Source organism: Argiope bruennichi, chromosome 7, assembly GCF_947563725.1.
Source record: "Argiope bruennichi chromosome 7, qqArgBrue1.1, whole genome shotgun sequence".
Lineage (NCBI taxonomy): Eukaryota > Metazoa > Arthropoda > Arachnida > Araneae > Araneidae > Argiope > Argiope bruennichi.
The window spans coordinates 68,005,160-68,020,297 of record NC_079157.1 but is presented as its reverse complement, the minus strand read 5'-3'; the positions used below and the strand labels follow the sequence as shown (position 1 = coordinate 68,020,297).

The 15,138-nt window shown below is 35.9% G+C and overlaps 1 protein-coding gene across 1 annotated transcript in view; it reads right to left on the bottom strand.

Moving 5' to 3' along the window:
* Positions 1 to 3,043: 3,043 nt before the first annotated feature.
* The window catches only part of LOC129975145 (uncharacterized PE-PGRS family protein PE_PGRS54-like), a 28,979-nt gene continuing 16,884 nt past the window's right edge, over positions 3,044 to 15,138 (bottom strand). The window contains exons 11-18 of the mRNA XM_056088104.1: positions 14,240 to 14,680; positions 12,473 to 12,796; positions 10,584 to 11,024; positions 8,695 to 9,135; positions 7,013 to 7,252; positions 5,513 to 5,674; positions 4,583 to 4,999; positions 3,044 to 3,709 (exon numbers count right to left, since the gene is read on the bottom strand). Of these exons, the coding sequence (XP_055944079.1) occupies positions 3,131 to 3,709; positions 4,583 to 4,999; positions 5,513 to 5,674; positions 7,013 to 7,252; positions 8,695 to 9,135; positions 10,584 to 11,024; positions 12,473 to 12,796; positions 14,240 to 14,680 (3,045 nt within the window). The 3' untranslated portion in view covers positions 3,044 to 3,130. The remainder of the gene's footprint in view (positions 3,710 to 4,582; positions 5,000 to 5,512; positions 5,675 to 7,012; positions 7,253 to 8,694; positions 9,136 to 10,583; positions 11,025 to 12,472; positions 12,797 to 14,239; positions 14,681 to 15,138) is intronic.

The following is a 15,138-nucleotide window of genomic DNA, read 5'->3' as shown; positions in this document are numbered from 1 at the left end:
ATTACAATTTCTACAAATTTTTAAAGCTGGATAGATGGATAAAATTTGGTACACAGATTAAACATCCACAGCTTATCAGGAGACAAATAGAATAAGATGCTAACCGTCTGGCGGTCTGTACTTCTAGAAGCATGTAAACGCGATAACTCAAAAAAGGCAATGACTTAAATGTTAAATTTGATCTGTGATATGATTACAGTTATAATTTTCTGTCAAATTTTACTTTCATTCGGCGTCTAACGCGCCTAAACGCGTCTAAAAAACGTCTTTGTTCGAGAGTATATAAAAGTTATGGAGGACCACTCCTACTGGTTCCGATTTGAGTTCACTGAATGTGATTTTAATACACTTGTTAAATTTGTCAACTTTCATTTCCTTATGTGCCGAATGGTAAAACTATAATAATTGTTTATATTTCCAAAGCTTTAAAGTATTAATTATTGTTAATTAGGACTCATGTTTCTTAAAACTCTTATGAAATTGAATATAAAAATTCAAAAAAGGTTAAGCATTCAAGACCTGAGCTATTAAAATTTAATTCAGACAAACTTCAAGCTGCCAAAATATTTTCGTGGTTTCTTTATCTCTGTTCCCACGATTAGAAACCTTTAAAACAAAAGCAATTATTGTTTTATTTAAGATTTAATAAAAAAGGAGGGCGCTTAGTTAAGGAAAGGAGTGAAAACAAATCCGATTCATTACCAAGAAAGATGCTGGAAAATAAGTTGTCAAAGGTGCATTTGATCGATTGATTGATTGTTTCAATAATATTTCACAACAAAATATTTGGGGGGGGGGTAATCAAAACACCAGGTGAAATTTCAAGGATTAGTTTCGTGTCATTATCAAAATGTCCTGAAGAGTGGGAAGGGAAAGTGCAATTCACAGCTTTCTAAAAATGGAGCTTTATCTTAATCAGTGCCCTGGATAGACCCCCCCCTCCAAAAAAAGCACACTGAAAAAGGATTTGAAAATTACAAAATAAACTATAGCAAAGCCTTTTATTTTAAAAAAAAGTCCTGGACATGCTTTTATTCTAAAACGCTATCTGAAAGGGTAAACACAAAGATATTTGCTCATTGTCCCTCTTGGGAGCAATCGTAATATAAACGATGAAGGAGTAAAAAAAAAAAATTAATATAAAAATAATAATAAATTTACCACAACTATGTTAAAAAATTATTCGAATAGGCTGAAAAAGTGTAGAACTAAAATAAGGAATTTTCGATCACTGGAATAAGAAAATTTCGGAAATAGCGACATTTCAAGCATTTGAAATTCTTTACTCTTATTAAACTAAATTTACGCTCATATTTTCATTTTTCAAAACAAAATTTGTTTGAATAAAAGTGTCAAAAACACAGGCCGACAGCGACATATAACGAGTGCCTCTACTTATAATAAAGATGATTCTAAGTGCTGTTGCTTTACGAAACTTGGCGCGTATATAATTTGTGGATGTCGGTGTACACTTCGGAATAATTTTTTGAGATTTTAATTAGACATTTTATGATTTAAAATTACAAGAATTTTTCACTTTTATTCGCTATAAAATCCGAAATTATTACAGCATAGCTTATACAATATAATATTTGATTTATATCACTAAAAAAATCGTTTTTAGTAGTAAAATAAGGATTTTAAATTTTTGATGTATTATTTACTGGCATGCTAATAGTAAAAGTTTCCTTTAGGAATCCAAAATGTAAGTCTTTTTGAATCGGAAAAAAAATTTCGAGTTCAAAAATTTCCAAATACATGTGCTTATTAATAAGTTTAAATAACCTCATATTAATTAAGTAATTTTTCCTCACCATATATGTTTGTATCATGAATATTACTAAGAAAAAATATATTGACAATTATCTATATTTGTTGTAGTCAAAATGTGCAACATTTGCAGAGTCCAATTATTTCAGTATTAGTGAATTATATTATCAGATGTTTCATTGCAAAGTTTTTGAATATTTACAGAAATCACAATTTTAATCATCGAGATAAATATCGAAAATTGACATCTCAAAATGTAAAATATCGTATGAAATCTTCTAATTGCATAATTATCTTTCTAAATATTGAAAAAAAAGCAAAATTTTAAAGTAACATTCAATCATTGTTTTAAACATTGATTTTAAAGCATTTTAAAATACAAAAATGCATTGGCAGTTCGCTGAAATATTTTTTTTTCAAGAATTAAGGCGCTCGAATCTAAATTTGAAAACTTATTTAGTAGTTCGACATAATAAAAAATAATTTAATAAGTAGATTTCAATGAAAAAATATTAAACGGACATTTATATAAATTAATTTTTTAATTTTAATTTATAAAAAGTGGACACATATCAAAGTAAAAAGGATAATAATTTATTCATGTAATGTAAATTTTATGTAGTATTAATGAAATAATCGAAAAACTTCTAAAAGAAACCACTTAATCTTCCTGCATTTTCAATCAATGTTATTGTCTCTCTTCCTAAACACTAAAAAGAAAATTACTCTAAGAAATTGAAAGATTGCAATAACCACATCTGTCACTAACAGCATGTGGTCCCTAATTGCATCTCTCCTGCAGGTCTATCTAACCACGAAAGGTGAAAGTTATTCTTTTGTCAAAACCCTGACATTTTTAAGAGAAAGCATGTTATTCACCCCTGTCGCTTTCGGTACGCATAGCAATACAATTGTAGCAAACAGGAGAATTAATATATATTCAGAGAAATGCATAGTAGGAGCATATTAAATTTTCCATGATCCACACAATAACTAAAAGTAAACGCATGTCTCAGTAGTTCAAATCATTAACTTATATTTATAGCTGCTTTTAACTGCCGCTAACTGTTCGTAAAATGTATTTGAAGTAAAGATCAGGTACTCTAGAAGTGATAATGTTATATTTTAAGACGGATTAAAAAACAGAGGAAATATCACGGATCATGAGGTACTAAACAAGCATTCTTAAGTGACTATCATTAATAAGTTAGATATAAAGTGTGAATATTGATGAAAGAAATCAGAAAAATTTAGAAAAAAAGAAACAAAAACGGACTTCAAAATACAGATTTATTGAAATTTTAATATAAAGACATTTAAAAAAGATGCAAATATTTATTATTATAAAGAAGATGAGAATTTAAGCGAGAGCTTGCGCAACGGCCTGCCCAAGGGTTTGAGCAGAATAACTGGCACCGTTATAATCTACTTGACCGACACTTGATGATCCCAATATATGGACAAGCGCAGACACTAACTCCAACAATGCTTGAACAATTACGTCGCATTCAGAAAGACCAGGATGATTGGTACTGACTTGAGATACCAAGTTGCTCAAAGCGGAGGAAACAACACCTGCGTCAGAGGGTCCACTAGAAGCAAGTGTCGAGACAGCGGAAGATACTCTAGACGAAGCAGCAGGAGATGATAGCCTAGTAGCAGCACTAGATACACTAGCTGAAACACCTGATACGGGCCCAGATGGTCCATATCCTCCTGGTCCTTGTTGTCCTTGTCCATAAGGTCCTTGACCTCCAGCTGCTGCTGCGGCAGCGGATGCTCCACTTGGTCCAGATGGACCATAACTTCCAGGTCCTTGTTGTCCAGGTCCAGATGGTCCTTGTCGTCCAGGTCCACCTGCAGCTGCAGAAGCGGCGGCAGCAGCAGCACCACCTGGTCCAGATGGTCCATAACCTCCAGGTCCTTGTGCTCCTGGTCCCTGCAAAGATGATGGTAATATGTTTATGAGAACTAAAATAATTAACCATACTTTCTTATTTCTAACCATACTTTCTTAAATTTATTTCCATCCGACTCTAAAATTTTCATTTTCTTAGAAAATCAAATGTTACGGTAAAATAGTAATTATGTATAAACAATGTTCAGCCGTGTCATGAGTTTCAGTCAATGATAAAATCTAAGGTACTCGGACAAATAATTGCTTAAAAACCGAAAGTTTTGAATTCATCCTATCAGTTGCATGTTGAGGGAAGGAAGAGATCAAAAAGTATATCGGAGTTTAAATTGTGCTAAAGCCTGGAAGGCAGTCATTGTTGCGAAATGCAGCACGTCGGTAGCGATGACGAAAAACCTGGGAAGAATCCTACGATGCTTCGACGAAAAATTGTAAGATGAAATAATTAATCGAATAGGTTTTAGGCAATTTTCTAAAAAGTCCTTAAACAGAGCGAATTTCTTTCAATTTCAGCGGGAAATACACTTTCTGCGACAAGCAAGTGTTAGCGGGACCGACTGCATTTGAAAATGCAAAGATGATGAGAGCGCAAGTGCATGGAGACTAAACATAACAACGGAAGTGGATGGCTTGTAAGACTCGTAGATGAGTATTTGAAAAGTGCAGAACTATAAGGATTCTAACTGGAAGTCAATATTTAAATACAGAATCTGATTGCTGGTTAATAAAACCAATTGAAGGATAAGTTCAAATCTTCACGAATGCTGTGAGACATTTTCGCTAAAGGAATTTTGATTTATTATTATTTCAAAGAATACAGATTATTATTTCAAAGAATATAGAATATGAAGGTAAATTAAAATGATTCACTAATTTATTTGAGGACAAATGTAATACCTGTTGTCCGGGTCCGTATGGTCCTTGACCTCCGGGTCCACCTGCAGCTGCAGCAGCGGCGGCGGCAGAAGCTCCTCCAGGTCCGGATGGTCCATATCCTGCTGGTCCTTGTTGTCCTTGTCCATAAGGTCCTTGACCTCCTGCTGCGGCTGCGGCAGCGGCTGCTCCACTTGGTCCAGATGGTCCATAACCTCCTAGTCCTTGTTGTCCTTGTCCATAAGGTCCTTGACCTCCTGCTGCGGCTGCAGCAGCGGAAGCTCCACTTGGTCCAGAAGGTCCATAACCACCAGGTCCTTGTTGTCCAGGTCCAGATGGTCCTTGTCCTCCTGCTCCACCTGCAGCTGCAGCAGCGGAGGCGGCAGCAGCACCACCAGGTCCAGATGGTCCATATCCTCCAGGTCCTTGTTGTCCAGGTCCCTGTATTAATAATATACGAAAATTGAAAACATTCCTTCAGTGGGACCCTAGTAAATAAAGCTGATATTTATGGAAATTTTATATTGTCTATGGAAATTTCTTAGAGGATTCCGAATTTTAAGCAGATAAAAAGCTCTTCTGTATGAATTAAAATTCCCACGAAATGTTCTACAAGAAGATACTGCGCCGGAATAATACAAAAATCATCATCATCAAATAAAATTTCTTTTTGGAAATAAAGATTTTAATTTTATATCAAATATTCAACAGTTTCATGGAGCCATGAAGCTTGTAATGGTATCTTTACTGTATAGGAATAAAAATTATACAAAAAACCCGGTGTAAAAGGTTCTTTTTATCATAATAAATCTCCGAAGATCTGGAGCTACATGAGAAAAAAAAACCTTTGCTCTAGCGATCCCTATCTTAAATTGGAGAGGAAATTAAATCAGTCTGATAAAAACAGTAATTAAATCAGTTTCTAATTTTGTTTAGAACGTTTAATGCATTTACCTGTTGTCCGGGTCCGTATGGTCCTCCTGCACCTGGTCCCTGTTGGCCTGGGCCGAATGGTCCTTGACCTCCAGGTCCACCAGCAGCTGCAGCAGCGGCGGCAGCAGAAGCACCACCTGGTCCAGATGGTCCATAACCTCCAGGTCCTTGCCCTCCTGGTCCCTGTAAAGACGATGGTAATACGCTTGTAAATATTAAAATATTTAATCTAACTATAGTTTCTTAAATTCATTTCTATCTGACTCTAACATTTTCATTTTCTTTAGAAAATCGAAGGCTACGGTAAAGTAGTAATTATCGAAACGTGTGGTTCGCAATTCCTTCGTATTAATCCCGATATTGTATTAATCCACAGATTAGTTTATTAAGTAAAATTTATCATATTTAGAACTGCAATTCGTAAAATCATATTCTGCAAAAAAGTCATGTTCAGAATACGTTGACTAGCATCAAAAACGTTCATAAATATTTTCGAATTTTGTTATATAATAGCTGACGCTTTTTATTTCAAGAGATAAAAGAATTGCGCATGCATAACTAACGCTTGATTTATTCAGATTTTAAAGATAATAAATTTGATGAACGATTGTAAAAAGAAATGCACCTTGAAAAACAAACGGAACATTTGAATTTGGATTTAGAAACGTAGCAGAATGAGCGGTATTCCTACTAAAATCATCCATATAAAGTCGCAATGAAACGACCGTCAGCCGTGTCATGGGTTTTAGTCAAGGACAAAAGTTCATGTATTCGGACAATTTATTGTTTAAAAACCGAAATTCTTGAATTAATCCTATCAGTTGCATGCTGAGGGAAGGAAGAGATCCAAGATAAAATAATTAAGAATAGAGAGCTATAAATGGTGACAGAGCTTATGCTAAAAGATAACTACACCATATCTCAAGCTGAAATGCAAGAAAAAACACATTTAGTCTATGATATAGAAAGTATATTGGATTTTAAATTGTGCTAAAGTCTGGAAGGCAGTTATTGTTGCGAAATGCAGTACGTCGATAGCGATGACGGAAAACCTGGGAAGAATCCTGCGATGTTTCGAGGAAAAATTGTAAGATGAAATTATTACTTGCATAGATTTTAGCAATTTTCTGCAAACAGTCCTTTAACAGAGTGAATTTCTCTAATTTCAGCGGGAAATACACCTTCTGCGACAAGTAAGTGTTAGCGGAAAGGCATGTCAAAATGGAAAGATTACGAGAGCGCAAGTACATAGAGACTAAGGATGAGAACGGATGTGCATGGCTCGTACGACTCGTTGATGAATATTTGAAAAGTGTAAAACTGTAAGGATTCTAACTATACGTCAATATTTAAGTATAGAATCTGATTATCTCTTAATAAAACCAATTGAATGCTAAGTTCAAATCTTCACGAATGCTGTGAGACAGTTTCGCTTAATTAATTCTAATTTAAGTGAAAGAATGTAGAATATGAAGGTAGGTTAAAATAATTCTCTAATTTATTTGGAGACAAATGTAATACCTGTTGTCCTGGTCCGTATGGTCCTTGTTGTCCTTGTCCATAAGGCCCTTGACCTCCTGCTGCGGCTGCGGCAGCGGATGCTCCACTTGGTCCAGATGGTCCATAACCACCTGGTCCTTGTTGCCCAGGTCCAGATGGTCCTTGTCCTCCAGGTCCACCTGCAGCTGCAGCAGCGGCGGCGGCAGCGGCACCTCCAGGTCCAGATGGTCCATAACCTCCAGGTCCTTGTTGTCCAGGTCCCTGTAATAGCAATATACGAAAATTGTAAACATTCCTTCAGTGAGACCCTAGTATATAGAGCTTATATTTATGGAAATGAGACATTGATCTATGGCACTTTCTTCGAGAATTCCGAATTTTAAACAGATAAAAAGCTTTTCTGCATGAATTACAATTTCCCCGGTATGTTCTAAAAGAAGATATTGCGTCAGAATAATACAAAAATCATCATCATCAAATAAAATTTCTGTCTTACGAAATAAAGAGTTTTGCTCAAATATTCAATTGTTTGATAGAGCCATGAAACTGCTAATGGTATCTTTATTGTGAAGGCATATAATTAAATACGAAAAACCCCGTTTAAAAGGTTCTTGTTTTGATAATAAATCACCAAACATCTCGAGATACACGAGAAAACAAAGCTGTTGCTACAGGAATCGTTTTCTTAACTTGGAGATGTTTTTTTTTAATTTAACATTCATTTTAGGGTTAGATTTCATTAAATAACTGTTTTCTAAAACATAAAATTTATACGGGAAAGTGATTTTCATCAGCTCCATATCAATACTGATATAGAAAGCGGTATAAATAAATAAAGATACCGGAAATACCGAAATTTATACAAATATCGTCCTAAAATTGTTTTAATAGCGTTCCTTTCACATTTCACTAAAAGGTGAATTCTCATTAAGTAGGCATAAAATTATCAGTAAGAATTTAATGAAAAATTCATAATATATTTTCTTGTGTGAAATGAAATTCTTCCCTATCCAAATTTTTATTCAGCAATTTTGTTTCCAAGAATTGACGAATTCCAAGTCGATAAGAATTAATTTCTTATCCCCGTTATGAAACAAACTGTGTCTCAAGCTGATATGTATGAGAAAAATACTTTTAGTTGGTGTTATCGAAAATTAAGCATTTTAAATTTCGGTAACTCCCAGAAGACTGTCGTAATTGCAAAATGCTGCTCGTTGATAGCGATATCGAAAGACAAGTTTATAGTCCCGCGCAGTTTCGAGAAAAAATTGCAAGATGAAAGAATTACTCTCCTAATTTGAGAGCAATTTTCTACAAAATAGTTTAACAGAGCTAATTTCTTGAAAATTTGAGTTATTATGGAAATAACCTTTCTGCGACCAGCAGATGTCACCGGGGACCGTATGTGAAAATCGAAAGATCGATGAGAGCGCAAATACATGGTGACTAGAGATGGAAACGGATGTGGATGCCTTGTAAGACTCGTAGATGAGTATTGTAATGGTGTATAACTACAAAGATACTGAATGGTCGTTAATATTTGAATACAAAATCTGCTTATCTGTTATTAAAACCAATTAAATGTTAAATTGAAGTGTTTACGAATGCTGTGAGACGAATGTTTCGTTCAAGTAATATTAATTTAAATCAAAGAAAGTAAAATAGAAAAATAAATTAAAATTATTTGAGGACAAATGTAATACCTGTTGTCCGGGTCCGTATGGTCCTTGTTGTCCTGGACCGTATGGTCCTTGTCCTCCGGGTCCACCTGCAGCTGCAGCAGCGACGGCGGCAGAAGCTCCTCCAGGTCCAGATGGTCCATATCCTCCTGGTCCTTGTTGTCCTTGTCCATAAGGTCCTTGACCTCCTGCTGCGGCTGCGGCAGCGGATGCTCCACTTGGTCCAGATGGTCCATAACCTCCTGGTCCTTGTTGTCCTTGTCCATAAGTTCCTTGACCTCCTGCTGCGGCTGCGGCAGCGGATGCTCCACTTGGTCCAGATGGTCCATAACCTCCTGGTCCTTGTTGTCCAGGTCCAGATGGTCCTTGTCCTCCAGGTCCACCTGCAGCTGCAGCAGCGGCGGCGGCAGCGGCACCTCCAGGTCCAGATGGTCCATAACCTCCAGGTCCTTGTTGTCCAGGTCCCTGTAATAGCAATATACGAAAATTGTAAACATTCCTTCAGTGAGAGCCTAGTATATAGAGCTTATATTTATGGAAATGAGACATTGATCTATGGCACTTTCTTCGAGAATTCCGAATTTTAAACAGATAAAAAGCTTTTCTGCATGAATTAAAATTTCCCCGGTATGTTCTAAAAGAAGATATTGCGTCAGAATAATACAAAAATCATCATCATCAAATAACATTTCTGTCTTAGGAAATAAAGAGTTTCGCTCAAAAATTCAATTGTTTGATAGAACCATGAAGCTGCTAAAGGTATCTTTATTGTGAAGGCATATAATTAAATACGAAGAAACCCGTTTAAATGGTTCTTGTTTTGATAATAAATCACCAAAGATCTGGAGATACACGAGAAAACAAGCTGTTGCCACAGGAATCGTTTTCTTAACTTGGAGATGTTTTATTTTTAAATTTAAAATTCAGTTTAAGGTTAGATTTCATTAAATAACTGTTTTCTAAAACATAAAATTTATACGGGAAAGTGATTTTCATCATTTCCATATCAATACTAATATAGAAAGCGGGATAAATAAATAAAGATACCGGAAATACCGAAATTTATACAAATATCGTCCATAAATTGTTTTAATAGAATAGCGTTGCTTTCACATTTCACTAAAAGGTATATTCTCATTAAGTAGGCATAAAATTATCAGTAAGAATTTTATGAAAAATTCATAATATATTTTCTTGTGTGAAATGAAATTTTTCCCTATCCAAATTTTTATTCAGCAATTTTGTTTATAAGAATTGACGAATTCCAAGTCGATAAAAATTAATTTCTTATCCCCGTTATGAAACAAACTGTGTCTCAAGCTGATATGTATGAGAAAAATACTTTTAATTGGTGTTATCGAAAATTAAGCATTTTAAATTTCGGTAACTCCCAGAAGACTGTCGTAATTGCAAAATGCTGCTCGTTGATAGCGATATCGAAAGACAAGTTTATAGTCCCGCGCAGTTTCGAGAAACAGTTGCAAGATGAAAGAATTACTCTTATAATTTGAAAGCAATTTTCTACAAAATAGTTTAACAGAGCAAATTTCTTGAAAATTTGAGTTATTATGGAAATAACCTTTCTGCGACCAGCAGATGTCAGCGGGGACCGTATGTGAAAATCGAAAGATCGATGAGAGCGCAAATACATGGTGACTAGAGATGGAAACGGATGTGGATGCCTTGTAAGACTCGTAGATGAGTATTGAAATGGTGTATAACTACAAGGATACTGATTGGTCGTCAATATTTAAATACAAAATCTGCTTATCTGTTATTAAAACCAATTAAATGTTAAATTGAAGTGTTTACGAATGCTGTGAGACGAATGTTTCGTTCAAGTAATATTAATTTAAATCAAAGAAAGTAAAATAGAAAAATAAATTAAAATTATTTGAGGACAAATGTAATACCTGTTGTCCGGGTCCGTATGGTCCTTGTTGTCCTGGACCGTATGGTCCTTGTCCTCCGGGTCCACCTGCAGCTGCAGCAGCGACGGCGGCAGAAGCTCCTCCAGGTCCAGATGGTCCATATCCTCCTGGTCCTTGTTGTCCTTGTCCATAAGGTCCTTGACCTCCTGCTGCGGCTGCGGCAGCGGATGCTCCACTTGGTCCAGATGGTCCATAACCTCCTGGTCCTTGTTGTCCTTGTCCATAAGGTCCTTGACCTCCTGCTGCGGCTGCGGCAGCGGATGCTCCACTTGGTCCAGATGGTCCATAACCTCCTGGTCCTTGTTGTCCAGGTCCAGATGGTCCTTGTCCTCCAGGTCCACCTGCAGCTGCAGCAGCGGCGGCGGCAGCGGCACCTCCAGGTCCATATGGTCCATAACCTCCAGGTCCTTGTTGTCCAGGTCCCTGTAATAGCAATATACGAAAATTGTAAACATTCCTTCAGTGAGAGCCTAGTATATAGAGCTTATATTTATGGAAATGAGACATTGATCTATGGCACTTTCTTCGAGAATTCCGAATTTTAAACAGATAAAAAGCTTTTCTGCATGAATTAAAATTTCCCCGGTATGTTCTAAAAGAAGATATTGCGTCAGAATAATACAAAAATCATCATCATCAAATAAAATTTCTGTCTTACGAAATAAAGAGTTTCGCTCAAAAATTCAATTGTTTGATAGAACCATGAAGCTGCTAAAGGTATCTTTATTGTGAAGGCATATAATTAAATACGAAGAAACCCGTTTAAAAGGTTCTTGTTTTGATAATAAATCACCAAAGATCTGGAGATACACGAGAAAACAAGCTGTTGCCACAGGAATCGTTTTCTTAACTTGGAGATGTTTTTTTTTTAAATTTAAAATTCAGTTTAAGGTTAGATTTCATTAAATAACTGTTTTCTAAAACATAAAATTTATACGGGAAAATGATTTTCATCATTTCCATATCAATACTGATATAGAAAGCGGGATAAATAAATAAAGATACTGGAAATACCGAAATTTATACAAATATCGTCCATAAATTGTTTTAATAGAATAGCGTTGCTTTCACATTTCACTAAAAGGTATATTCTCATTAAGTAGGCATAAAATTATCAGTAAGAATTTTATGAAAAATTCTTAATATATTTTCTTGTGTGAAATGAAATTTTTCCCTATCCAAATTTTTATTCAGCAATTTTGTTTATAAGAATTGACGAATTCCAAGTCGATAAAAATTAATTTCTTATCCCCGTTATGAAACAAACTGTGTCTCAAGCTGATATGTATGAGAAAAATACTTTTAGTTGGTGTTATCGAAAATTAAGCATTTTAAATTTCGGTAACTCCCAGAAGACTGTCGTAATTGCAAAATGCTGCTCGTTGATAGCGATATCGAAAGACAAGTTTATATTCCCGCACAGTTTCGAGAAACAGTTGCAAGATGAAAGAATTACTCTCATAATTTGAAAGCAATTTTCTACAAAATAGTTTAACAGAGCTAATTTCTTGAAAATTTGAGTTATTATGGAAATAACCTTTCTGCGACCAGCAGATGTCAGCGGGGACCGTATGTGAAAATCGAAAGATCGATGAGAGCGCAAATACATGGTGACTAGAGATGGAAACGGATGTGGATGCCTTGTAAGACTCGTAGATGAGTATTGTAATGGTGTATAACTACAAGGATACTGAATGGTCGTCAATATTTAAATACAAAATCTGCTTATCTGTTATTAAAACCAATTGAATGTTAAATTGAAGTCTTTACGAATGCTGTGAGACGAATATTTCTTTCAAGTACTATTAATTTAAATCAAAGAAAATAAAATAGAAAAATTAATTAAAATTATTTGAGGACAAATGTAATACCTGTTGTCCTGGTCCGTATGGTCCTTGTCCTCCGGGTCCACCTGCAGCTGCAGCAGCGGCGGCGGCAGAAGCTCCTCCAGGTCCAGATGGTCCATATCCACCTGGTCCTTGTTGTCCTTGTCCATAAGGTCCTTGACCTCCTGCTGCGGCTGCGGCAGCGGATGCTCCACTTGGTCCAGATGGTCCATAACCTCCTGGTCCTTGTTGTCCAGGTCCAGATGGTCCTTGTCCTCCAGGTCCACCTGCAGCTGCAGCAGCGGCGGCGGCAGCGGCACCTCCAGGTCCAGATGGTCCATAACCTCCAGGTCCTTGTTGTCCAGGTCCCTGTAATAGCAATATACGAAAATTGTAAACATTCCTTCAGTGAGAGCCTAGTATATAGAGCTTATATTTATGGAAATGAGACATTGATCTATGGCACTTTCTTCGAGAATTCCGAATTTTAAACAGATAAAAAGCTTTTCTGCATGAATTAAAATTTCCCCGGTATGTTCTAAAAGAAGATATTGCGTCAGAATAATACAAAAATCATCATCATCAAATAAAATTTCTGTCTTACGAAATAAAGAGTTTCGCTCAAAAATTCAATTGTTTGATAGAGCCATGAAGCTGCTAAAGGTATCTTTATTGTGAAGGCATATAATTAAATACGAAGAAACCCGTTTAAAAGATTCTTGTTTTGATAATAAATCACCAAAGATCTGGAGATACACGAGAAAACAAAGCGATTGCCACAGGAATCGTTTTCTTAACTTGGCGATGTTTTTTTTTTAATTTAAAATTCAGTTTAGGGTTAGAGTTCATTAAATAACTGTTTTCTAAAACATAAAATTTATACGGGAAAGTGATTTTCATCATTTCCATATCAATACTGATATAGAAAGCGGGATAAATAAATAAAGATACCGGAAATACCGAAATTTATACAAATATCGTCCATAAATTGTTTTAATAGCGTTGCTTTCACACTTCACTAAAAGGTATATTCTCATTAAGTAGGCATAAAATTATCAGTAAGAATTTAATGAAAAATTCATAATATATTTTCTTGTGTGAAATGAAATTTTTCCCTATCCAAATTTTTATTCAGCAATTTTGTTTATAAGAATTGACGAATTCCAAGTCGATAAAAATTAATTTCTTATCCCCGTTATGAAACAAACTGTGTCTCAAGCTGATATGTATGAGAAAAATACTTTTAATTCGTGTTATCGAAAATTAAGCATTTTAAATTTCGGTAACTCCCAGAAGACTGTCGTAATTGCAAAATGCTGCTCGTTGATAGCGATATCGAAAGACAAGTTTATAGTCCCGTGCAGTTTCCAGAAACAGTTGCAAGATGAAAGAATTACTCTCATAATTTGAAAGCAATTTTCTACAAAATAGTTTAACAGAGCTAATTTCTTGAAAATTTGAGTTATTATGGAAATAACCTTTCTGCAACCAGCAGATGTCAGCGGGGACCGTATGTGAAAATCGAAAGATCGATGAGAGCGCAAATACATGGTGACTAGAGATGGAAACGGATGTGGATGCCTTGTAAGACTCGTAGATGAGTATTGTAATGGTGTATAACTACAAGGATACTGAATGGTCGTCAATATTTAAATACAAAATCTGCTTATCTGTTATTAAAACCAATTAAATGTTAAATTGAAGTGTTTACGAATGCTGTGAGACGAATGTCTCGTTCAAGTAATATTAATTTAAATCAAAGAAAGTAAAATAGAAAAATAAATTAAAATTATTTGAGGACAAATGTAATACCTGTTGTCCGGGTCCGTATGGTCCTTGTTGTCCTGGTCCGTATGGTCCTTGTCCTCCGGGTCCACCTGCAGCTGCAGCAGCGGCGGCGGCAGAAGCTCCTCCAGGTCCAGATGGTCCATATCCTCCTGGTCCTTGTTGTCCTTGTCCATAAGGTCCTTGACCTCCTGCTGCGGCTGCGGCTGCGGATGCTCCACTTGGTCCAGATGGTCCATAACCTCCTGGTCCTTGTTGTCCTTGTCCATAAGGTCCTTGACCTCCTGCTGCGGCTGCGGCAGCGGATGCTCCACTTGGTCCAGATGGTCCATAACCTCCTGGTCCTTGTTGTCCAGGTCGAGATGGTCCTTGTCCTCCAGGTCCACCTGCAGCTGCAGCAGCGGCGGCGGCAGCGGCACCTCCAGGTCCAGATGGTCCATAACCTCCAGGTCCTTGTTGTCCAGGTCCCTGTAATAGCAATATACGAAAATTGTAAACATTCCTTCAGTGAGAGCCTAGTATATAGAGCTTATATTTATGGAAATGAGACATTGATCTATGGCACTTTCTTCGAGAATTCCGAATTTTAAACAGATAAAAAGCTTTTCTGCATGAATTAAAATTTCCCCGGTATGTTCTAAAAGAAGATATTGCGTCAGAATAATACAAAAATCATCATCATCAAATAAAATTTCTGTCTTACGAAATAAAGAGTTTCGCTCAAAAATTCAATTGTTTGATAGAGCCATGAAGCTGCTAATAGTATCTTTATTGTGAAGGCATATAATTAAATACGAAGAAACCCGTTTAAAAGGTTCTTGTTTTGATAATAAATCACCAAAGATCTGGAGATACACGAGAAAACAAAGCTGTTGCCACAGGAATCGTTTTCTTAACTTGGAGATGTTTTTTTTTAATTTAAAATT